The sequence below is a fragment of the Bolinopsis microptera genome, chromosome 2, assembly GCF_026151205.1.
Source record: "Bolinopsis microptera isolate Bmic1 chromosome 2, MBARI_Bmic_1.0, whole genome shotgun sequence".
In the NCBI taxonomy this organism is placed as follows: Eukaryota; Metazoa; Ctenophora; class Tentaculata; order Lobata; family Bolinopsidae; genus Bolinopsis; species Bolinopsis microptera.
The window spans coordinates 7975411-8001892 of NC_087073.1; the positions used below are offsets into that span (position 1 = coordinate 7975411).

General features: G+C 38.9%; 3 protein-coding genes across 7 annotated transcripts in view; 2 read left to right on the forward strand and 1 right to left on the reverse strand.

The window, feature by feature from the left end:
* The window catches only part of LOC134811223 (tRNA (guanine(26)-N(2))-dimethyltransferase-like), a 14642-nt gene extending 11874 nt beyond the window's left edge, over nt 1-2768 (forward strand). For both annotated transcript variants that reach the window (XM_063817991.1, XM_063817990.1), the window contains exon 3: nt 844-2768. In XM_063817991.1, coding sequence (XP_063674061.1) covers nt 844-2542 — 1699 coding nt within the window. In that variant the 3' untranslated portion in view covers nt 2543-2768. The remainder of the gene's footprint in view (nt 1-843) is intronic.
* LOC134811113 (uncharacterized) overlaps nt 1-25919 on the forward strand; it is a 114085-nt gene extending 88166 nt beyond the window's left edge. Inside the window, exons 2-22 of one of the 4 annotated variants that reach the window (XM_063817843.1) lie at nt 9986-10083; nt 12167-12293; nt 13305-13355; nt 13639-13861; nt 14048-14121; nt 14483-14564; nt 14709-14864; nt 15385-15718; nt 16070-16102; nt 16299-16463; nt 16700-16925; nt 17291-17489; nt 17658-17770; nt 17930-18083; nt 18265-18399; nt 19609-19857; nt 20357-21091; nt 21357-21551; nt 22550-22663; nt 22839-23322; nt 24512-25919. In XM_063817843.1, the coding sequence (XP_063673913.1) occupies nt 10050-10083; nt 12167-12293; nt 13305-13355; nt 13639-13861; nt 14048-14121; nt 14483-14564; nt 14709-14864; nt 15385-15718; nt 16070-16102; nt 16299-16463; nt 16700-16925; nt 17291-17489; nt 17658-17770; nt 17930-18083; nt 18265-18399; nt 19609-19857; nt 20357-21091; nt 21357-21551; nt 22550-22663; nt 22839-23322; nt 24512-24672 (4044 nt within the window). In that variant the 5' untranslated portion in view covers nt 9986-10049 and the 3' untranslated portion in view covers nt 24673-25919. The remainder of the gene's footprint in view (nt 1-9985; nt 10084-12166; nt 12294-13304; nt 13356-13638; nt 13862-14047; nt 14122-14482; nt 14565-14708; nt 14865-15384; nt 15719-16069; nt 16103-16298; nt 16464-16699; nt 16926-17290; nt 17490-17657; nt 17771-17929; nt 18084-18264; nt 18400-19608; nt 19858-20356; nt 21092-21356; nt 21552-22549; nt 22664-22838; nt 23323-24511) is intronic. The other 3 variants (XM_063817845.1, XM_063817844.1, XM_063817846.1) reach the window with 3 other exon arrangements.
* Nucleotides 1-26482, reverse strand: part of LOC134811116 (putative malate dehydrogenase 1B) — a 102930-nt gene that overhangs the window by 45320 nt on the left and 31128 nt on the right. The window lies entirely within an intron of this gene.

Consider the following 26482-nt stretch of genomic DNA (forward strand, 5'->3'; position numbering starts at 1 on the left):
GAAAGTGTGTGTGCGTGTGTGCGTGTGTGTGTGTCCTACTGCATACTCTCGAAACAGTGTCCATTGTGTGTCGGACAGGTAAACATTGTGTTTAAAACTTTATATATCTAGCTACTCCAGTACATAACTGAAATTCTTTGGTGTCAACTCTTGTTGAATTATGATAAATCAGAAGAGTTATTCACTCCATATATTATGTTATACTACATATATAAATTATATTATCTTACTATATATAAAGCGAGACGATATATATATGTGTATATATCCGTGCCATTTTACTGACACCACGGCATCAACTTTAACGCGACTTTCCGCAAAAACCGTAAAAGATATACAACTGAAACTTTTTTGACTGGGTCAAATGCTTTAATGGCCTTCGAATCAGCATGAAAAAATAAAAAATTGGCCAAGGAATAATAATTTTAGTGCCCAAAATTTGGACTCTCAAGTGGTGTCAAAAACGCGAATTAAATAGGTAATAATTATTTTAGTCTCTCGAGTCTTGACACCACTTTAGGGTAAGACGGGTTCCTGCTAGTATATACTAAAGGGTGTTCTGGAAAGGGAATGGTAGAGCCCCTTGAGTACGTAACACTGAACAGCAGTGTACAGTATTCACACCCTGGTGGTATGTTCTCAACATTACCTAATATTGTACAATGGCCTCCTTCAACAATGTTTTTGAATATTATGTTATAAAAGTGGATGGTTACTATTATTGTTTCGTAACTAGATTTAACAGTTCTTACAATGTAAGAACTGGTAAATCTAGTTTAAACGGAATTCTTACATTCTTACCAAGATTTGTTTCTAACCATTCTAACCTGAACATTTCGTTAGGGGCACAATGACAGAGTCAGAGAGTGGACCAGTAAAGATCAGTGAAGGGAAAGCGGAGATTTTGTTTACCACACAAAACGAAGTATTCTACAACAAAGTCCAGGAACTGAACAGAGATTTCACAGTCACTGCCCTCACTACCTTTGGTAAACATGTCCACGCAAATGACCGTAAGATCCTAAAACGTGCCAGGCAACTGAACGATAACGATAACAACACAAAAGCACCAGGACTGAAAGTGCTAGAAGCTCTGGGAGCAACAGGACTAAGAAGTGTTCGTTTCAGTAAAGAACTGGGCTCCCTAGCTGGTCGTATCACCTGCAACGACGTGTCACCAGAGGCAGTCATAGCCATGAAACGTAACATCGCTCACAATGAATGTCAGAACATAACCGCCTCCACAGCTGACGCGTGTGTCCTCATGTGTACCAATAAGAACGAGTTCGATGTAGTTGACCTTGATCCGTACGGGACCCCGGCCATGTTCCTAGACACGGCCGTGCAGGCAGTGAGGTCTGGTGGTTTGCTCTGTGTCACTGCTACAGATCTAGCGGTGCTCGCCGGTAACCACATCCAGGCATGTTACGGCAAGTACGGGGGAATGCCCCTGAAGAGAGTCTACTGTCACGAGTTTGCTCTGAGACTTTTGTTATCATGTGTTGATAGCCATGCTAACAGACACGGCAGGTATATAAAGCCTCTGTTTAGTTACAAGGCTGACTTCTACGTGAGGGTGTTCGTGCAGGTGTTCCAGTCACTAGGGGAGGTTCAGAAGACAAGCTCCAGACGTAGTTACGTATATGACTGTGTGGGTTGCCACGCCTTCCACCTCCAGAAAGTGGGAGTACACACTCCCGGGACACAACAAGTGGCTCCGGGGCGGGGTCCTCCTGTCAGCCCTAACTGTGAGGAGTGCGGGAGAAACTTCTACATCGGGGGACCCATCTGGTCTGATCCGATACACGATACTGAGTTCCTGGGCCAGATGAAGGAGCACCTGGCAGGCGAGGGCAAGTACCTGGGAACTATAAAAAGAATGACAGGCATGCTGACACTGGCTGAAGAGGAGCTGCCGGATATTCCGCTGTTTTACGAGCTCAGTACCTTAAGTAAAACAATTCACTGTACATGTCCCCCGCTCGCCATTTTCCGTTCTGCTATCCTCAATGCTGGGTATCGGGTTTCCCTGTCACATGTGTGCCCCAAGTCTATCAAGACTAACGCACCACCCTCTGTGGTTTGGGATGTTATGAGACGTTGGGCACTAGATAACGGCGCTAAACTGAGGGAGCCTGACACAGTGGCTGGCATATTACTCCGCAAACAGCCCACTTTAGCTGTAGATTTTACTCTTCATCCCCTGGCTAAACAGGACCCCGATGTGCTGAGGTTCCCTCCTAACCCTGAACCTCACTGGGGCCCCAAGGCCAGGGCTGGTAAAAGAAAACCTGACTCACCTGGTGGCGATTCAGGTGCTAAAGCAAGGAAAACACCTAAAAAGGAGCCACTTCATGATCTGAAACTGTTCAGCTGCAAAAGGTTTGAGATGAATCAGTGTGATTTAGGGGATAGTTGTAGGTATTCTCATAACACAAAAGAGAATAATTTAGAGAATGCTAATACTGAAGCCGAGCTCAATAATTCTATGGTATCATCAGAAATATTAGGCGAATCAGTTACGTCTGATACAGCTTCCTGAAGTCCGGTAACTTCTAGGTAAATCCTTTTAACTTATTTATGGTTTTATTATATTTTTTGACTATTTTAGTTGAGTTTCTTAGAGATTTGATTGTTAACGCGTTATGCTGCTGGTAACAATGTTGTAACCGACGTTTTTAAACTCCTATTTCCTACTTTCGAGAATTATATTGGGCTTCCAGACACATTTTTATGTAATTTATTCGTTAATTTCTAACTTTGATTAACCGGTAGTTGCTTGATTTGACTCAAAGCTTGGCCGCCTATTAACCCACACTACACGTGACAGGAGTCCCAGGCTTCCAGGCTCATGTAATTATGCCATTATCAACACACTTCACTGGTAATACAAAGAAATTCAAAAAGACGCCCCCCTTTGTCTAAACCATACCCAGAAAAATTTGTATGGAGCTCTTTCAATTAGTATTAGTATTAGCATAGTTGGCATTTCTCAGTTAATTGGTAACCTGCAGATCAGTAGTATTTGCAGTAACCACTGCAGTAACCACAGTGCACTGGAACTGCACGCACAACACCGGGTTCTGTTCTGTACTCTCAACTAATTTAACACCTGTACTTTTGGTGATTTTAATTACAATGTACTATCCGATGTAGTAGAAATCTAATTGCTATTTACAGTTTACACATAGAAAACTCACCTTAGAAGTCACATTTGTATAACAATGTCCAGAACGCATTGTACACATAGCCGCCTTTGTTGCCACTGTTTGCTGGTGAATTCCAGTGCGTTTGTAAAGTGTACTGTGTAATTTCACAAAGGCGCCTGGTGCCACACGAGGGACACTTTCAGCTGTGGGTTTATTGTTGTTCTGTATTGTCGGGAACGTGACACTTTGTAAAACACTTACTTACTCTGTACCTTGTACTCCTTGTATCCCTTTTACATCTTGTACCCCGTCCTCACATTCCTTCCTCCCTTTCTCCCTTTCTCCCTTCCTCCCTTCCTCCCTTCCTCCCTTCCTCCCTTCCTCCCTTCCTCCCTTCCTCCCTCCCTTCCTCCCTTCCTCCCTTCCTCCCTTCCTCCCTTCCTCCCTTCCTCCCTTCCTCCCTTCCTCCCTTCCTCCCTTCCTCCCTTCCTCCCTTCCTCCCTTCCTCCCTTCCTCCCTTCCTCCCTTCCTCCCTTCCTCCCTTCCTCCCTTCCTCCCTTCCTTCCTCCCTTCCTTCCTTCCTTCCTTCCTTCCTTCCTTCCTTCCTTCCTTCCTTCCTTCCTTCCTTCCTTCCTTCCTTCCTTCCTTCCTTCCTTCCTTCCTTCCTTCCTTCCTTCCTTCCTTCCTTCCTTCCTTCCTCCCTTCCCCCCTTCCTCCCTTCCTTCCTTCCTTCCTCCCTTTCTCCCTTTCACTCTTCCTCCCTTTCACTCTTCCTCCCTTCCTCCCTTCATCCCTTCCTCCCTTCCCCTCCGTACAAACATCCGTCCATCCGTCCGTGCCTTCGCCCATCCCTCCACCAATTGCCCCGTCCTCGTTGTCTCTTGCAATATATTGTGATACCGTCAAGTCGTGAGTCTGTAGCTAAAGGCCACCACAATAAGCACAGCCTATCCATCATTCCAGATTATCTGGGAGCCTCCTTTTGTTCTCCGTACGTTAACAGTCGTTCCCTTTGTATCCTCTTAATTTCTCACTCAACATGGGATCTTTATTTCGTTTTATCAGCTGCCCCCCAATACGACTATTGTTTTGTGCTTAAGTGTAGTTGTGAATTCTGGTGATTCCATGTACAGCACTCTCGACTACTCTGCTGTGTGGGGGGGGGGGGTACTGTGTCAACCGATGCTCAATGAAATTACTCTGAAAATCTTCCAGATTGCAATGCTAGATATTTTAACTACAGTGTTTCAGTACTTTTTTGATAAACTCGTTATCCTCTCTGTTAAAAGTTAACGTTACATAATGAGTACTGACAGCAAGGCATTTCCGCGTGAACGTGTATTTAATGTACAGTTATTATTGGTAGTATAGTGTATAGTATATATTATAGGTAGTGCATAATCTCTAGACATTGTTCCACCAACATGTGCCTGACAATATATAAGCACAGTAACGTTATAACTACATGGTCGTTATGTTGTACCACTGTGTGTATTTTAATGTGACTTATATTGCTGTGAGTACATAATATGATGGCAGTATGCGTTGCTATTCATTCATCAAGCAAGCAGATCGATATCATTTCCGCTCTCCTCATTACCAGCTCTGAGCTCTCTCTCTCTTTCTCTCTCTCTCTCTCTCTCTCTCTCTCTCTCTCTCTCTCTCTCTCTCTGGGATCACGTCACGAGACCTCCTTTTTCACGACGTACCGTGACGTACCGTGACGTTCCGTTTGTGTGAAATGACCACACAAACGTTGGTGTCCAGTGATTTATTAGTAAGAGGTGTGTTACTGCCGATAAGAGTATTGTGTATAATAGTGTGTGGAGCAGGTGGATTATGCTGTGTCATAGGTTGAAGTGGAAATTGTTGCTTGTATTTGTAGGACTGTAGACCTGTAAGTTGGACAAATCAAATTAAGAAAGAACGTTTTAGGTTAGTAGTAGTAGTAGTGTATAAGACCTGCGTAGTTACTAAATCAAGAATGTCAAGAGTTTTTTCACTGGAGATGGACAAGTCTATCATCTGCAACTTTCTCAATCCGAAAACTACTCTAAATAAAACTTACATATTATGTTTGCGTAATGTTTCTATTACATATTATAGAAATTTTCATACGCAAACTCAGATAGCAGAGTAATGATGTTGTAAACATTTTCTGGTTATATTATAGCGAATTGTACGTGCATCAAACATATAATAAGCGAAAACACCCTTTTAATATAGCGATACGTATCGTCATCTTGAGGTAACTAATTTGTAGCTGCAAACCCAGATTTTAAGGTTTTCGACAGCGATAAGTTCCAACTACCTTACTCGGGAATATTATAGCGGGTTAATTTATGACTGGGAAAATTAATAACCGGGAAAAATATGGCGGAATTTCCCAAAACCCGCCAAATTATCCCGGTCATGTATTTACCGGTGGCCGACCTTTCAAGTTTTTTTCAGAGGTCAACAAATTTTCAACCGAAATTTCTGTTTTTGTTACTTGTTAAAGAAGTTATTTCAATTTACAGTTACTGATATTACTCAGAAATAGAAAAAAAGACACGTCTAGTATTTAAAGGAAAATAAATCTATAGCAATAATAAGTCAAATCTTCATTAAAGCGTATTCTCATTCTCATTATCGCTAATGTCCCCTCCATTATCATTATTGATTTCCCCCTGCTGCTGACCGTCAAATTCGAAGTTGTATTGTTGTCTTAACAAGACTTTCATTTTGTCCGCTAATGGGGCTACTGCTCTGAAGGTCAGCCGGAGCTTAATTTCCTGCCCACCGCTTGGTATTGGGGAACGTCTTGGCTTTGCATCTTCAACTGCTCCAGTAATCAATCCACCGTGGACCATGAAATAGTGGCACAGTTTACTCACTTCATGGGCAAGAAAAGTGAGAATCACGGTCCACCCTGAAATCTGATTTCTATAACCAAATTGTGATTTTTATAACGAAATTATGGTAGCAACCGCCAATAAAGTTACAGCACTCCATCCACTGCTTCAAAAGTCTTCTCTAGCACATATGAGACTTCAGGTAAAATATGATGATCACCACCCCCTTGGAACCCCATAATCTGAGTCGGCGGGTTTTTTTATGACTGGTAAAATTTTTGACCGGGATAAATATGGCGGAATCTTCCAAAACCCACCACTTTATCCCGGTTATAATAATCCCGAGTAAGGTATTCAATATTCCAGTAGAGAAACTACGAAACTCTCCAATAGTAACTCTACAAGACGTATCCTAAGTATTCTAGGTAAGTATTTAATAAAGCATAATCAGTTTTGAAATAAACCATTCACTGGTAGTCTCCAAATGCGATGGGTGGGTTCGAATCAATTTAAAACGCAAAGTACTGGCTGAGAATATGCTTAAATATTTGTTAGTAATATGTCTTTATGAACTTTAAGGTTACAAGGTATTGAAGTCTCGTTATTCCAGCTACCAGTTCAATACTGCGATTTTAATCAGATAAAATCCTTAAAAGGGCTTTTCTCCTTTTATTATTCTGACACGAATTACTTGCGTTATGAAAGGGTTGCGTGTGGGCAGTTACTTCTGGGCCACCCTGTATCTAATCAGAGTATCAAACTCTTGATTTGCGGAGACTTTATTAATTTGTAAATTAGTAAAAAGTCCTCCAAATTTCTAGCTTTTAGCGGCCAACTTTTCGCGGCCGTTGTATAGTGTTACTTAGTGCTACTACGTGCGAGATATTCGTTCTGAAATCTGCCTGGTCTTGTTTTAATAATCTAGACCTACGTGGTATTTGGTATTTAGCATTTAGCATGCAATAAGGAGTATTACATGCAAAATGCTCAATATCTAGTATGCCGAATGCAGTATTAAAATTAAGGAAAAATATAATTTTATTTTATGACGTTTATAGCGGCTGGAGTATGAGCATTAGATTATATAATATGCAGTATGTAGAATTATTAAATGAAGTATGCAGTAAATGAAGTATGCAGTATATTATGAACTATGCAGTAAACTGAATTTTGCACTAACTAGTATAGTATGTGTAGTATACAATACTTGTAGAGTATGCGACAAATGTAGTACACGTATCGGTGTGAGCTCATTGTAGTAACATTTTTAATCATCAAATCACTTCTACAGCACATACTGAGGCTGCTCTCATAGCTCTGTACATTTACACACTGATAAACATTCGGAGAAAACGTTTTAATTAAACAGCTCTGCCAGGACCCTCCAGTCTGTGAGCGAGGTGGGAGCTGAGTCAAGGAGCACTGAGCAGTTTGTATTATGAAGAAGCACTAAGCAGTTTGTATTATGAAGGAGCAGTATATTATGAAGGAGCAGTATATTATGAAGGAGCAGTATATCGTGAAGGAGCGGTATATTGTGAAGGGGCCGTATATTATGAAGGAGCAGTATATTATGAAGGAGCAGTATTTCATAAAGGATCAATATATTATGAAGGAGCAGTATATCGTGAAGGAGCAGTATATCATGAAGGAGCATTATATTGTGAAGGAGCAGTATATCATGAAGGAGCAGTATATTATTAAGGAGCAGTATATTATAAAAGAGCAGTATATTATAAAGGAGCAATATATTATGAAGGAGCAGTATATTGTGAAGGAGCAGTTTTCTCCCTGAGCTACCTTTATACTTACATGCGCCTCTCTGTGAGCTACCATTACAATCTCACACAAAGTAAAAGCAGGTGTTGTTAATAACGAACACCGTGTTACCATCTAGACAGTGGTGGGTGTAGGGCTCGGCCCTGGAGGTCACCAACGTGTGTGACTTGTGTGTGGATACCCAATTAAAGTTAATTGTTTGATTGGATAACGAGCTACGAAGTGCACTCGCCAGTACCTGTGTAGCCTTACAAAACATGCACGTTATTAAGGTAGCCTGGAGTTGATAAAGGGAGCTTATTTTCTAATTAACGGTAAATCTGTGGGTTCGTATTACTATTCCATCTGTACAGTACCTAGCTATGTACTTACCTGTTCTGTACTATTAGTGGCCAGCTTGTGAACGTTTACTTGGTCCTCATCTTAACTAGTATGTTGTTCAAACTGTAGGTAGGAGCCTTGACTTAAATACAGAGGCCCCATGTAGCCGGTGGGCCCGACATGATACGACATATCTCGACACGTCGGGGTTTGTCGGGGTTTGTCAGGGTTTGTCGGGGTTTGTCGGGGTTTGTCGGGGTGTGTCGGGGTTTGTCGAGCCTGGAGGCTTTTTTTTTTTTTTTTTTTTGAGTCTCCCAACAAAAAGCTGAGAAGGAGTCATCAAGCTTTACGTGGAAAAACACTACACAAGAAGGCCTCATGTAGCCGGTGGGCCCGACATGATACGACATATCTCGACACGTCGGGGTTTGTTGGGGTATGTCGGGATATGTCGGGGTTTGTCGAGCCTGGAGGCTACATGGGGCCTATAGTTATACAGCCCAAGCAAATCCCCCTATTTTGACGGGATATTGTTAACAACCTATACCAGCTCTAGTTAAGTAATTAAACCGCCGATTTCGAATAATATAATTCTGATCGATGTTGACGCTTCCATTCCATATCTTACTACGAAACAGTCCAAATTGCCCATAGAATAAAATGTGAAAATCTCCAGCCTAAAATCCTAGTCTAAAATTCTCAGTTTCTCATCTATCTCTTTCAAGTTTTCTAATTGTTTTTCAATTGACAGCCGCCTTTAGCCAGCTTCTTATTTGTTTCTTTGTGATCATCCGTATAGAAATATTGAAATACAGACTTCCTCTCCTTAACAATAGCTCAATAGTCGTCCTTTCTAACAATAGTCGCTATTCATTGTCATAAATATAAATATTAGTGCCAGTCTGTGCATCTCTCTATTTTAGATAATGAATTACAAGACACAACAAACTTCTTTTCACTATTCAATAAATGCACGAATGGTCACCTGATCACCTCTACTCAATAATTTTGCCTGAATAATGAAACAAAGACTAAGGAGTTGTTCATATTGACAATTTGATTAATATATTATTCAAAATTATAGTCAAATCGAACTACATACTTATGATATATTTTAAAATTTGAGTTGATTAATTATTCATAGCTGATCATGATCCCAGTGCATGAACCAAATAGGTTTACATTTATTCGAACTGTCATTGCTTCACATATAATATAATGATAATATTATCTAAAATCAGATGCTATCTTGTAAATGTGTTAGTTCCCCCGTAACACCCTGTGAAAGTATTTTGGTATTGTGTTCATTGTTCCATGTTCATTATCCCACATCCAGAAAGTTTTAAATTTCCTCGCAGATCGTGAGATTAATGTTTTCGCCCTACAAATTTTCTTCTGTTGCCTCCAGTTTATTGCATTCATTCATTGCTTTCTCACCTCTATCTATCAGGTCGTATGTTTTTTACCTCGACTAGTAAAATTTCGCGATACAGGTATTATTTTATCTCCCAGTGGTGAGCTATTGCTTCCCCTAGTCCTACCGTAAGCTCTATCATAGTATCATCAACTGCATTGTTAATATGAGGGAAGCTAATTATTTTTGACTTTCCTTCGTTACATTTTCAAACCGTGTAAATCGTGTATTCGTGTAAAAACAAAGGTCAGGTCTTCTTAAAAAAAAGGTCTTTGGCTCCGAATTTCCTCCGAAATCCAAAATTTCCTCGCAAATTATCTGCCGTCATTTGAATGTGGGTTCATTATATTTATTTTATAACTGATGTTATCTTTCCTCTTAGCACCCTATGAAAATGTGTTGTGGCTGATTATTACTAACCATTTTACTTTCTTAGCACCCTATGAAAATGTGTTGTGGCTGATTATTACTAACCATTTTACTTTCTTAGCACCCTATGAAAATGTGTTGTGGCTGATGCGATAGCTTAGTTAGAGAACATGACCCTGTGTTATGGAACACTTCTTCAATCGAAAACCAACAAAAGGTAAAGTCTTCAATTATCCAATTATATGTTTTGATAATTATCTAATTATAATATGTCATTATATTATGTAGTTATTGGGGGTATGTACACGTTAAGTTAGTCTATGGCATTGTTAAGTAAAAGTGAGCTAATGTTTGGTATGTTTGGTATGGGGTGGTGAGCAAGGGGGCCATGTTAAAAACCACTTCTTAATTTACCGGCCCGTTCTCGGGCACTGCGAGAGTTTAATTGAGATATTGTTGTACGTACCCACGTAATATGATAGACAGGTCCGCTAAGTACGAGCGGTGTATGCGAGCTCAGTTATGGTCACGTACGTTTAATAGAATATGTTGATGTCAATGTAGGGGAATGTAAGATGTGAAGTCCTAATATCATGTTAAGTTTTAAAACGCCGTGTCCTTTGTGTTGTGGTTATTATCAAACTAATAACGTATTTGCTTAATTGTTGTGTTATCAGTGAAACGCCTTAAAAATGTAACAAGTTAGTTGCATATATTTATCTAGGAATAGTTACTTACCATGGTTATGAGATGAAAGTTCGTGAAATGAACTTATGAAATTCCTCAGTTTTTTGCCGGATAGCTGACAGTTAACATTAACACGGCTCATTTAACATAATTAAAATAATTCCAATGATATTCATAAATATTCCCAATACCATTCATACACAATTATTAAAAAAACGAAACGATAATCATTGAAGAGACTTTAATACTGGCGGGAAAGTAAGTCATGTTTGTTTGTCCACGTACAGAATATGATCCATTGAATTGATTGGCTTACCACTGTCACGTGTCTAAAAGTTATGACTCATCTCCCCACTGGTACCCAAGTCTTTGATATTTACTCTAAGCTGTTCTTTATCTTGTTCGTGACTTCGCGTTCAGCAACATTCACAGCTGTTATAAATTATTACCTCAACACTAATCTTTTTGAATCCCAACCCCTCGACTCCATGTGAATATTTTTCACCACATTGAGGATGTACATGTATAGCTTATAATTTGTAGTTTTTATTTACTTTAATTTTGAGCAAACTCCCCCACCTTATTTAATACAAGCCAGACGGCTCCGTTTTATTAAACGTGTGGCCACCAAGTTCAGAAGGAGTGTGCTAATTTGTGTACACACGGTGCTGTGAAGGTGTTCAGCGGTATGTACTAACTTACACAGCGTGTACATGACAAGTTTGTGGTGCGAACAGTATGGCAAGAGTATAGCAAGAGTATAGCAAGAGTATAGCAAGAGACAAGAGCACAGAAAGAATAGAGCAATTGTTTATTCTATGAGTATGGTTTCGGACTTCGGTTCTAAGTTCACATCAAGTGCGAAAATGAACCTTGATTCGAAAAAATGAACATGGATATTCTTTAATTTGATATATTCCTCGAATGAGTGGTGATGGTAAGTCATGCCAGAAAGAATTAATTCAGTGACTGAGCTATAGAGGCCAACGTATGTATATTATATACTGACTTTTGCCCCCCCCCTGTATTCTGAGACTGATTTATGTTAAAAGTTGGCGATGTAAACCAATTCTTTTAGATAATGTTATACGATGCATATTAATACACCATTGACCACATCTATATTAGATCTCGATCACTTATGTATATCTATTGTTTATCGATATAGCATCATGAAAACGAAAATTTACATTAGCATTGACGTATTTACCTCTAAGTACTATCCGTGCTAAAAATATGTAAACATATTATGAACACTATTAAACTAAAGGTCACTAAATAAGAGTTATTAATTAATGAGTACATTTTCAGTAGACAAGCTGACTATTAACTATAACATTAAGTAGACTAGAAGATTAGTAACTATAACATTAAGTAGACTAGAAGATTAGTAACTATATCATTAAGTAGACTAGAAGAGTAGTAACTATATCATTAAGTAGACTAGAAGATTAGTAACTATATCATTAAGTAGACTAGAAGAGTAGTACTAACTATAGCTGTTGCTTGATTAAAATCAGTCAAGCTAAGTCAACATTGGATTGATCGACTATAACTGTAAACTACATATTTATATTGTATTATTGTAAATCTAATTCTAACCAAAATTCCAGGGTACATTGAACTATCGAAAGAGATCGAAAAGAACCAAAATAATCGCCACATCACTGATGAGAACATAACAGTACCAAACCACATCAGCAAGGCAGCTTGTTATGTTGAGGATGCCAGGGACGGCAGGTTAGTCAACATTACTCTTTAGTGTAAACTGTAGTGTAGACTTTAGTGTAGACTTTAGTGTAGAGTTTAGTGTAGACTTTAGTGTAGACTTTAGTGTAGACGTTAGTGTAGACTTTAGTGTAGACTTTAGTGTAGACTTTATTGTAGACTTTAGTGTAGACTTTAGTGTAGATTTTAGTGTAGACTTTAGTGTAGACTTTAGTGTAGACTTTAGTGTAGACTTTACTCTTTAGTGTAGACTTTAGTGTAGACTTTATTGTAGACTGTAGTGTAGACTTTAGTGTATACTTTAGTGTATACTTTATTGTAGACTGTAGCGTAGACTTTAGTGTAGACTTTAGAGTTTAGTGTAGACTTTAGTGTAGATTTTGAGCTTGTAGACTCTGAAGATGAACCATTTATTATTTGTCACATCAGAGCTGCCTTTAATTTGAGTTGTCACGTGTTCTAAAACTAACACTACTACTACACTACTAATAGTAACAACACATCATGGTAAATCTCTTTCCACTAATCTTCTCGAACCCGTCAAATTACGATGATTTGTTTCTGGCTGAGCTTACAAACAATTAATTAAGACGTCTTCCCATAGTATAGCTCCAGTATCCTTCTCGTGTTATGTACTCATACTTATTTTGATCTTCAGTACAGCTATTAACACTATGTTATAGACTGTATAGCCACTATCTAAGTAGACCACTCCGAATGTGGTTGTTGAGTACTGAAATTATTCATTCTGCACACAACCATTATTTTGTTTGAAAACAAACAACCTACGCAACCACTGATACAACTATACAAGTTACGGCCATGTTGCGTAACTGTAACATGGTACGTAACATGTTACGTAACTGCCGGTCTAACTCGTCACATTCCTGGCCCCTCCCGAAACCCTTTGTTCCGGTGAGTACCTGTGTACACAGGGTTACAGTGTGGCAGTGTTTGATGAGGTGCGAAAATGATTGAATTGTGTGTTAAACGATAAATGATTTAAAACTGAACTATTTTCAGGCTTGCCAACGGCAAGGGTAAAATGTCAGAAAAATCACGGAAAATACAGCTGTAAGTCAAGTTGGGTTAATATGGCTTTTTCTCTCTTAGATTTGTGAAATGTGAAATTATTGTTGTTTCTGTATTTAAAAATCCGACTTTCACGCTCTTCGGCATATTGCTATATTGTAAACGTCAGCCGACTTGTTCTAACAAAGCTTTCTAATTTCTGTGAGGGGTGCCGCCGTTAACGTGGCATTGTGCCCTCGTATTGAGTCACTGAATACTCAAATTTAAACATATTTAAACAAATTTAAACAAATTTCTCAGTACTCACCTATACTAACTTTTTCAGGTGTTTTTTCATACAAACGCACGATTGGTGGGCTCGGTTTATATACCTCTCAATCGTCTTCCTGGCTATCCTGATATTCTTCGAGCCACCTTCCTCCGCCGCTATCACCGTTTGTGATCAGGAGATGTTCAAGTTTAAAAGTGACAGCAAAATCTGCCAAAACAAGAGCATTATCAAGGACTGGGAAGCTTGGACTCTTTTTGTTGAATTTTTATTAATTATGGTGAGTGGCCTGGGCGCCTTATTCATTGTTAGCATTCTATAGCGACTGTTTAATTTAATAAGGACAATGGATACACAATAATTTGTGCATGCCTTTACCGTTATGGCAGTTAAATGTGTAGCTAGATTTTTGGAATTTGTGCATCTATCGAAATGTGTTAGTAACAATCAATTTAATTACTTTCAGATATTTGTTACTGATGTATTTATGAAAGCTACTTATATGAAGCCGAGTGTATACTTTACAAAGAAGTGGCACAAGTGAGTTATAACACTTTTACTTTTGTTGATTGCCATTAATTGTCCATAAGACTTGGACCAAAATTCGTGAAAATATGGCTATTTACTTTAGACTTATATTATACCTTTATACATACATGTTATTATACATATCATGTTATTATACATATCATGTTATTGATATGAAATATGAAGTAAAATCCCATCCTAGGCCAAAGTAAGTTATTTACTCGGAAATAGTCTGGCCGTTTCTTAGAATTACAAGTTGTATTTGCACTTACTCTATTAATATATACATTATACATACATGCATGCTATCTAGCTGCTATCCAGTGCTTTAATGTACTTATTCCAATATAAACTAAAATGAACTCCATTTCAGGGTTACAACATTTTTTATTTTATTGTTTTCGATTGACTGGATCATATTCACCTGCACATATTACGCCATGGATCAGAAAGGAGTGAGTTAACCTTTTATTACTTGTATTACTCTTGTTACTCTTATTTCTTTAAGTAAAACCAAAGCCTTTTTTGGCTGCTATAAAAGCTGATTTAATTGAACTACTGATACTATATTTAGACTGACACTAACCTCCTTCCCCCAGTTGCGGTTCAGCAGACCATTCAGACCTGTGCTACTCCTCACAAGATACCGAGAGTTACGTCGAATCCTGGAAACCCTTACAGACATGTTGAATGAACTGATAAAGCTTACATTTGTCATAATTTGCTTTGTTCTGTTCTTTGCCTGGCTTGGAGTGGTGAGTGACTTTTGTTTGTTGGTAATCCTGAAAATATCCTTTTTGTTTCGCGAATGGTATTTAATACATTGTTGTACCTAATTTTAAGGCATTTTCTTTGGATGATATCTGTCGCAATGTGGCCTGTAATTCTAAAAGAAAGAATTTCATCACAAAGAAAAGATAGATTTGGTGGAACAATGTGTGATATGTAATGGCCTAATACAGCGGACATAACCCAGTCATTACTTCATGGCTTCTCCAAATAATTTAAAACAATTTGACAGATATGTGGAATGTACTAGAAGTAAGTAAAGTTATTTAAAACAGGCCGCAAAACCAGTAAATACCCTGAAAATAGTCCAAAACAAGTGGCTGCCATGATCTAATATTACAATTTCACTCCACTTGGTAACAAGCAGTCAGCAGGACTGTGCTTTGTGTACTGACTACATTACCTCTTATTATGAGGCCTGGAATTTCCTCTGCCGTCACATGCCCTGCCTACACCAGCTACAGCTATTCACATACGCATTTTCAGACGTTTTTCGGGAAGACGTACATGTTCACAAAGAACTGCATCGACCCTGACCACGGATCAGTATTACAAAAGCTGGAGACAGATCCGGAATACTGTGTTAATACACCGTGCTGGGACCGGTCCAAGTTCCCTTTCTGCCTCTGTACTGGCGAAGACAACGTCACTATCAATGATATTGAATATCAGACTGGATGTTCTGTGCCGAAAAAGAAATTTTCTGGTCCTTACGTCGAGGGAGAAACAGAAACTTACAACAACAGCTTTAGTGATCCGCTGATAGGCATGGTCCGACTGGTTGTTCTTATCTCCACTGAGAACTATCCTGATGTCATGTGTAAGTTATTTTTATTTCTATCTGAAACAATAATATGGAGTCTCACAACTTATTGTGCGTGTAGCTTATTGCAGCTGTAATTTGTTGAGGCCGTTTAATTTTGGAATTTATAGTGTTACAAAAAGGGTCTACTGAAAATTGTCACTTTTAATACACGTTTCATTACTGGTAGCCCTCACAGCGATGGCGCGCCGTATTATCCAACAAATTGACATGAGCTAGCTAAGACGCGCGCACGCGATGTTATTTTATCTGACATGCATGACAGCTTATATTAAATTTCAATTTTAAAATGATCTGCAATCATTACTAATATAATCGAATAAGATGTGACCTATTAAATTATTTCAGTGCCGGCGTTCAAAGCTAACAGTGCAAATTTTCGTAAGTATACATTTTAACAATTTCTTAATTTTTCTGAAAATGAAAGGTACGTTTTATTTTGATAGATAACTGGTCGAAAGAGTCCATAACAGATAATATTCCTTTTATTCAGGGAACAAGATGCAGGGTCTTTAGTAAATAATTTAAGAAAATGTCAATCAACAATCTTACAGCCTTCTAAACACCTTTATTTCAGTATATTTCATCGTGTTCATATTCATTGGAATGTTTCTGTTACTTTCTGTTCTGCTGGCTGTGATTGTTGAGTTTTGGCTGTCTTATCTTAAGAAGACCAACGATTCGGAAAAACGGAAGGAGAGGCTAGGGATAACCAAAGCCTTCATTTGGATCGACAAAGACCGTAAGTTACCGCTGAAAAAAAAAATTGGTTAAATATCCATCCGATGATCATTGCCGTTGTTCCTTTATGCCTCCAATGATAGACCCAAAATTCACGCTTTGTACGGTCAAGTTTGAAGAAGAAAATGGCAAGAATTGAAATTTCGTGAATGATTGTCACCGAATTTTCAAGGCGAAAAAGGCAAGGGATTGCCACGTCGCTAGGCTGGAGCCACAATAATATGAATTTTGCTTCAGAGAACTATTATATAAAGGAACACTCGTGGAACGAGCTTATACTGCTGCTAAAGAAAGATTTCACGAAACTCCAATCTCACTTCATGTTTCAAATGCTGGACTGGGAGCAAAAGGGGCAGCTGGATGTGTTAGACTTCCTGAACATTGCTGAAGCGTTAAAACTCCACTATACGCTAAAAGACGCTGACACGGCTATAGAAAACACGGAGATAGGACAATTTGCACGGTAAATACTGTGTTACCCTGTGTTTATGCGTGATTGTCTTGAAAATGTATTGTTTGCAGAGTTACACGGCAGGTGCAGCAGCCCTAATGTTTTCTTTTGCTTTTTACTGCTGCTCAACTGGTAGCCGTGCCGGCCTGCAATCTTCAAGTTGTTTTATGTTACTAATTAGAAGTCCTTTTGAACTTGATTGTCCGATGTTTTAGCAGTTTATTCTTATATCGGGACTTTCCCTAAAATAGAGTTTCGATTTCCCTAAAACTAGAATTCTGATTTTTTAGTCTTGAAACCGCGTTCTTGTAAAGTAATGAGGTGGTGAAATGGTAAACCTTTGTATTGACGCTTTCTCTTAAAGGTTTTTCTTACAGGCGGATATTGAGTTACGGCTTCCCTATCACTTTCTTCGGGCTAATGACTCCGAAGACGGTGAACGTGCAAACGATATCCATCTTCTTCTCCTTCATCCACACAATCCTGTCTGTTGTGCACTACAACAACGTCCCTCAGAACTACATCATTGCCCGAACTACCATCAATACAGTTCTTCTCTTGGTTCTTCTGTCAGAGGTTGGTATTTAGTTCTACCTGTTTGCTCTTCAGTATATAATGGGGACTTTAGTTTTTATTAACTGCGCTGAAAGCGGGAAATATCCCACTGCACTGAAAATGTGCTCAGTTTGGATTTGATACGAAAATGTGAAGATTCATTTTAAGCTAATCTTGAATAATTTCTAGGTTCTGTTGCGAATTATGGCAAGTGGCACGGGCTTTCTTCATCCGTTGATAAACAAGTGGGAAGTGACGAGTATATCAGCCGCTTTCATCGCTATGATTGGATACTGGATAACGTAAGCCTTTCTGCGATATAATTGCAAATTGTTTAAAATTTCAAAGCATCTTCACTACCCTGTCAAGGCTCATCACGATAAAGATAGGTTTATGTATTAACTATAATACCGGTAATTAGTGTTATAATTAGTGTGTAATTATTAATTAATCCCCTGCAGGTGGTTGTCCTCGTTGAAGTCTAGTTCGGGGGCTATTGACCACACAATGCCTCAAGCTGATGATTTTTTCCGGCTAACATGGGAATCCTTCATACTTTTCAAATTGTGTCTACAATTCCGGGCTGTCAGTGGAAATTTGGTCTTCATGTACAAAGTACTTATCTCAAATTTGCTACACTTTTCTTTTCCTAAATACAATCATTTAACTTGTCAAGAAGCAGAATTCCGGTTAATCATATATAATTGAATTGTTCTTTTTTTCGAATCGGAATGATTCCCAAATAATATTGTAATCCGAAAACTAACACAAAACTAACGTTACTCACTTTCCTCAGGTGCTGGTGGTTCTCTTTGAACTGTTCTTTTTCATTTTAATCATCATGTACGTCTTCTTAGGAATAGGCCTCGAACTCTTTGCCATAGCAGATGGTGGCAACGATAACTATTTCGCGCATTACGAATGTGAACTGGTAAGTGAGCCGGTTACCAGGACTGTTACCCTGGTGTTAAGACATTAACTTTCTAATTTTATCTGTCTTTTCCTCCTTACAGGTGCTGTGTGTACTACTGATGCTAATGCTCTTTGTTCTCGTTATCTGTTACGTATTCTTGATAATCGGTTTAGAATTGTTTGCGGTATCCTCGAACGAATCTCTGGCCAGAAATTACTTTCAACATTACGGCTGCGAGCTGGTAAGGAGGCACCGCAAGTTTTATAGTCCAGTGCCAGTTGCCGCTTTTTAAGCCGCGTGACCGCTTGCCCCATGCCAGCCAGCTTTTCAGTGTGGTTTGTTAATTAGCCTCGTTTCCTGGCCAAGCTACAGAGTAGAGTAAAGAATAAAGATATTCACCAAGGAAGGGGACTAACTTTTAGTTGGTCAAATAATTGCATTGTGTGAACGATGTGAGGACAGTATAGATAGAAAATATGGAAGAATAAATTCTAATCTAGGCCCAGCTGACTGCTGTAGTGTACTCTAACTGGTATGACACTCCTACCTAAAAACGAAACATATTATTATTAAAGGGAGTCATTATATATCTTCGTTTAGGTTTCCAAGTTAGCATACTGACCTCTGTTCTCAGTATATAATATATAGTTAAAGTGTTAAGGCCACTGATGGTACTACTACTAGACAGAATAAGTTATTGTACTACTGTACGAATATGTATATTGGATCTGACTGATAGATGCCTTCAAGGATAGATTATATTTAGATAGATTTATAACCTGCCTCATACTGAACTGGACTGAGGCGATTGCTGCAAGATGTTCGCCCTTCGTCCGACCTTGTGTTCAACAGTAGAGCGAGAGGGTTCGCGTCTTTTGCACAGCTCAATGCTTTGTTGCTTACATGTGTAATGTGTATGCTATTGTGTGTTGCTTTTTCATCCATTTTATGTTTCCATGCTATTTCGTAATCCAGATTTATCATATCATATCGATTCAAATTCCAAGACAAACGACAGAACTAAATATTTTTTAAACATAGTAATAATAGTTATCAGATATTTTCAATGTTATCAATCGTGATGCTAATTTTTGCTTTTACAGCTACCATTAAACATGAAAAAGTGTTATAAATTTTACCAAATTAAGATTATTTATAACCCAATACTCTAATAAGCTAATACTGAAACATTTGCTGAAATACTTACTGACGCGAGTTCTTCCTCAGGGATTTATAGATCCTAGTTGTGGTCTGATCACCCTTCTGCAACTGATCACCACTAGTAACTGGCACTCTGTGATGAACTCAGTCTACAAGGCTAGTGGGTGGTGGGCCTACATATACTTCATCCTCTTCTACATTGCCATTGATCTGATCTTGCTCGATTTAATGATCGCCATTGCCATCGAAATGTACAACGCGGTCAGTCGACAATCTGATGACACCTTCGGTGAACAGCCTGGTATTTGCTTTGAGGTAAGTAATATAGCTTCTTACAACTGTTCAACTACTGTACTGTTGAAATTGTTATTATCCTTTCTTCGTTATCAAGGGTAACTTTTATGGAATTATTTATTAGTGCAATGTGTATTAACTTATTAATAATCCTTCTTTTGATTCCTATAAGTAAATTATGTTACTTTTGAAGAGTTTTTTTTTGGTGGTTTATTGTTAATCGTAGTGTGGTATATATCAATAAATCTTCCTATGATTACTATATGATATATTTAAAGTTTTAATTTTTCCTAAATAGATTTGTTTTTGAGATGATTTAGTTGTTTGTTGCTGGATATTTTCACCTCACCCTTTAGAACCGCTCTGACATGGTTAGTACCTGGCACTTGTGTCAGTTGCTAACCATATGGGCGGTATACAAGCACATTATTTCATTTCATTTCATTTCATTTCAAGACATGTTGGACTTCAATAAAATGACGTCGTCTTATATACCCGAAATAACTCTTCCTCTCCTCAGGTATACGAAGGGAAAATCCCGGAGCCATCCTGCCCCGTAGCTGCTGCCGTTGCTAAACCAGAACGTCGCAGATCTCGGCTTGGTTCAATATTCAACACCAACGGTACCTCTCAACCCGAACCTTATCGTAAACTCATTTTAGAGGTGACTCGTAGTAAGAAAGGATCCTGGCGTCAGAGCATCATTACAAGTGAAATCTTTAACATCGATTCTAACGAAATTGATGATATCCAGCGTTCTTTAGACAAGGATTACCCTGGTGCCAAGTCAAAGGAAAAGCACCATGGCCATGGGCATGACGGTGAATCAAGGGGAATTGAGGTGAAGCTACTGTATTCGGAAAAGAGCAACGAGCGTATGAAACTCAATAAACCAGACTGTAAGCTTTACATAAAATCAGAGTTCATGGATCTTAACGAGCAACCACAGGGTAAAATACTGATGGAGCTCAACGACAATCAATCTAGTCTGCACTTCAAACTGATCTTTAAGAGCCCGAGTAAGCCAATACGGGGGATAATAAGGAACAGCGACGACGTCAAATGTGAGGATTATTACGAGCTGGATGAGGGCGAGTTTTCGTTCCACGCCCACACAAACGACTATCACGTTTACAAACATTGGAGGATGAAGAGAAATCAGAAACAGAACCTGATCCACGGCCAGGTCTCCTTCCTCATCATGACCAAGGATAAACCGAACGGGGCTATGGTGGCTGAAATTGATGGTGTCCAGGTTCGTTGTTGAAATTTTACTCAGCAGTCACAAATATGGAAAAAATGGTATAAATTAATCGATTCACAGGCGTCCAATTTAGAATACTGCCTTATGCGAGGTTTTAATTTGCTCTAATCTTTTAAGTACCAGTCCGTTTTGTATAATATTTGATCCTGGATACCCTTTTCAAACAAAGTTTATCCATCATTAAACTTTATTCTACTAATCTAAGTGAAGAGAATTGTGAATCGTTTACGTTTAATAACCGGTACAATAATTGCAGGCAGAAAAGCAGCGATGGATGCTGAGAAAGGAAGAAATCCAACAAAATGCCGAAACTTTCGGAAAAGTGTCTCCCCTTCTATCTTGGTTTGCTCACAGGGTAACAACCCACGTCATGAAGGACGACGACACTGACGAGGAGGACGAGGGTGCGCTGGAAGAAGGAGCTCTTGTTAAACAGCAGGTAAAGAAACAGGTACAAGCACAGGTTCATTGATTCTGCATGCTATCTTCGGGAGGGTCTTTACCCTTTCTGTTTTAGCATGTTGATAATTGAAACCCGGAGTTGGTTCAATAAAACCGAGGCAGCCCGTTTTTTTTTTTTTTTTTTTTTTAAGAGAGGCTGGGCCAAGATAGCCCACGAGAGGATAGCATTGAGATGCTCTGCCTACCTCTGGGGTGTGGCAACCTTGGGGAAGGTTGCCGGTGAAATCAGAGTGATTGGTGGAGGATGGTGTAAGATGATATATGAGTCAAAATGATACGCTTAAATGCCAGCTGGGTTTGGAAAAGTAAAACGAGACGAGACAGCATATGAGCTAATACTTTAAGTCACCCCGGTCTGATCCAGCTCTTCCGGCACAATTAAGCGTTTGGTGCGGTTTGCGAAATTGACAATTGTGGTGATGTGTTGGTTGTCGAATATGTCATTGACAGAGAGGTAGTAGTCCTGGAAATATTGACCTCTTATTTGGGCAATAGCTGGACACTGTCCAAGGAAGTGTGAGACAGTTTCCTCTCCGTCGCCGCACATAGGACAAGCACTGGTGTTTGATTTGCAAATGGTGTGAAGGTGTTTGTTTAAGCCGCAGTGACCCGTGATGAGGTGAACTGCAGTTCTGTAATCTTGTCTGTTTTTGCTGAGTGTAGTGTTGAGGTTTTTGATGATTTTGGCATGCTTGTGGCCGAGTGTCAGTTTGGTGTGTCTGGGACCGTCAGTTAACCAAGTTTCCTGATTCAGTCTGTTGACTTTGTTGTCGATTTGACGCTTGATGTAGGATTGTGGAATTGGACACTTCAAAGTGGATTCACTGGTTGTACCAAGCTTGGCCTAAAAGGCAGCCCGTGAGCATGTACATAAGCATGAATTCGTGTTATATTCTGTTTCAAATATTTTATAGTTAAAAAGTGATGGCATGGTAATTTGATGATATTGAAAGATTTATTTGACAACAAAACCTGACGTATCCACAGCTCCTTATATTCCAGGAGTTCAGGAGAAAAGTTTACATCCCTAATGAGTATAAACAAGAAACTCGATTCATCAACGAGGCTCACAAGGAGTGGCTGAACATGTACCAGAGAGATGTAAGTACCGGGGAGGGGGGGGGGGGGGGCAAGTACAATCATTTTATAGGTGTTTTGTATATTTATGAGTCGTGATCACGTTTACCATCGACATTACCGTATTAGGACATCAATGTGTTAAATTGTGTACTTATTGCTTGGTCACGTACAATGGCCTAACCGTTAACATCCTCAGATCCCTGAAACACTAGGAGATAGCCCTGCTGCCGTTCTGGACCAGGTCAAGAACTTCATGGTTAATCAAACCAGCACAAGTGGAGGTTTGCTTGCTCCGCCCGGCAGTATCGGTGGCTCTATCGGCTCAAATCGACACAGCTTTACGCTAAACGACGATTCATCGTCTGATGATGACGATGATGATGACGATGACAGCGATGATAGCGACGATGACGATGATGATCCTAAACCGGGTCTTCAAATAGCTGGCGGTGCAAACAAACTCAAGGGACTGTTCGAAGCCATCGCGAACGCGCCCGAGCGGAAGCTCAGCACAAACTCCCGGAAATCATCGACAAGTTCATATAGGTCACAGAGGTCGAACAGATCGAGTAGATCTCAGCCAACATCGAGTGCCAAACCGTCACTAATCATCCCACAAGTCATCAACACGGACCATGATGAGGAAATTAGTCGAACTGCTGCTCGAGCGTCTTCTCCAGGTAGCTATACCAACATCTTCATTCTTCATTTTTATAAGCGAATAGAGTATATCTGTTAGCAGTGTTAGCACTATTGGTCATTTGTACACGTAAAAGAAGTGTTCTAAAATGCCCTTTTATTTCTCAGCGCATTTATTTTATCGACCAAGTACGGACTTGACTTTCGCAGCAGCAAATGACGAATCGTTACCCATGTTAGATGACTGACGACAGTTAAAAGATTGACTGACCGACTAGCGATTTTGTAATACTGACTGAAGAGTATCAACTGCGATTGTAGTTGTGTATATCGTGTGAAGCCAATAAAAGTTTCATATCATCCTAAAATTTAACTCATAATTTATTATTAAATGCAAGATTCGACACTTCCCAAATGTATACAATTCCCCTTCTAGACATTACTCTAGAAAATCGACCGATGAGTCCGGAGGTTGATATCTAATCTGTCCGATAACACCCCATGTCCGATAAGTACACATGTAAATCGTGGCACATGTTTGATTGTCTTCTTTGTCAATATTCCTGTTTTTCGTTTGTAACTCTGTGTGATGTTCTTATTGTTGATGTTATTTATTCACATGCATTTAAAGCAGCTGTTTGATTCGCAGTATCATTTCAAGAATAAAAACAAGTTTTGAATCGTCTTCGTTTAGGCAGACCTATTCAAGGCATGTCTGAATACAAAATCAAATCGTAATCAAAGATACTGTCAAAATCATCAATTGAAATGAGATATTGATGTGAAAATGAACGTTACATAAACGTAACTATAGACAATTTTTAAACAATCTGATACTAATTTTTTTTGTCTTCAAGTTTACCTGCGTTCATTTCTGATCCATTTTCCCAGTTTTCAAACGCTCTCGAGATCTGTACTTTCAGCCCCCCATTTCGTTTTGTTTCATTGCAATCATTTGAAAGCATTCCCAACAAAGCCAAAACACACATGACTGTCGACTATATTATTCATTTTACCGACGAACACATACCAAGTACCAACGAAGCTTGGAAATCCAACACTGATAACACAGACCTTAACAACGATACAGATGAACAAATGAAGACCTACAACGACTACTTCCACTAACAATAACTGAGACTTTGGACCTTGTAGCCCTATATCTAAAGCATCCCCAGACTGATTTAACTCTAAACCCTCTGCACTCTCTAAATTTGTAATCTCTCTCAGATCTCCACCCAACTCTAAAATCCGCATCCTCCGCTCCTTGTTCGCCCGGACTTGAACGAACAATGCCGTCCAAATCACCGGCGTCGTCAGAACCTTCAGCGCCGCCATCAGAGGATTGTTCAGTGTCAGTTGGGGAACAAGAAAACGACGTGAACGTGTGAGATCACGCGATGTCAATGACGTCACGTGGCGCTAACGCGTGAGCCTTGAAATCACGTGATGCGATTACAATGCTGACACGTGAAGAGCCGCGCACGTGTGGCATCACGTCACTCACTATGAATTACGTTACGTTCGAAATCAATATAGATCGCACCTGACACAGCCAGAGTATTGATTGTTCATGTAGCGGGGTTTTGTAATGTTACATGCGGTTTAGTATGATGTATTATGAGTTAAAATTCTTTCGACTGTTTTACATTTTTGAAACTTTGAGTAATTACGGTGTTTGGTATTATGTATCTTTGGTTTTTAAAATTATTTGATGAGGCATTACCATGTATTTAAAGATGTTAAATATATGATACGCTGTAAAATCATGCAATCAATATTGTTACAGCATCTTTGGCAAAAAATTATAACTTTAACATGTCTGTTAGAGTAATACGCAAAATGAAGACATAATATAGTAAACAAGAAAGCATCTGAGGAATATGCTCTACACACGATACGACTGATCCTGTATATTTAGTTTTATTGTAAAATGTAAATACAACATATTAGGTCAAGACCATTGCCATGCTTCCAGTTTCGACCACCCTTTTCAGTAGATGTTATAGTAGATAACATCTACTGTAGATGTTATAGTAGATAACTATTGTGTCTGCAGAGTGCAGGGCTAGTTCCCGCTAGTTGGAATGAGGTTAGGATGATGTTGAATTGTAATTTTGGGAAATAGATCGTTAGATCAAGATATTCCGATTTTCGTTCATAGTACCGTGCTTTCGGAAGTACTACTAATATAAACTTCGTTTTAAACAACGGTTTATTACTTTTAATTTTAATTCTCGCCTTTTGATAGTCACCGTTTTAAGTTCACTGAAACATGTAATTATACCTTCCATCAATATCATATTTTAAATGTTTATTATCATAATTACAAAAAAATAAAGTGCTGAGAAATAAAAGCTGATTAATTGAACAAACGGGGAGTGCAAGACTTCCCTTTTTATCAAATCCTTAAGTTAATTGTAAGTCTCACATTCACAACCGTAATTTCCACCTTTCAAAGTTCTGTTTTCGCACATTCATCAATTCTGTATCTAATATTAAAGACGATTTTTGAAAGAATTAAGATATTTGATTAATATTGAAACTGAATCAGGACTCACATTAATTTGTCCTGTGCTAATCTGTCCTGCAACTTTTCGTACCGTGTCGAGTATTTAATTTTAACATTCAACATAAACTGTCTTTTTACTTCTTTCTCTAAATAACAATTTATCGGAACTTCTTTGAATACTACTCACTAGTTTATTTAAGATGCGATTTTAAACAAATTTTTGGTATCAAAAATGATAATGACACAAAGTGCAAAGGCAGCCGAGAAAAGGAAAAAACGTTATAAAGTTGGCGCAGGTTATAATTATATCTCCACTTGCTTATTAAAAATAAAATAAAATTATTCAAACAATATACACATAATGGTCACAATGACCCTAGATATTTATAAAAACAACCCTTCAAAAAATCAATATACTCCCTATCTCAAATATTGGGAGAAAAATTTGAATATCAACCTTTGCCTTGTGCCTGTGGCTCCAAATTCAAATCTAAACTGTTTATATCAACAAAGTTCTTTCTCGCACCTCTGTCCCCCGTAGAGAAAGCACATCGAATTTGATACGTATGAAATTGAAATGGCATGGCTCTTACTAATTCGCTCGCCCAACAAGAAATGCGGCCGCTTTTATTTTGTGGATGGCCGCTCCTCAAAAGATATGGTGAAGTGATTGGCCGACTGCCGCCCAG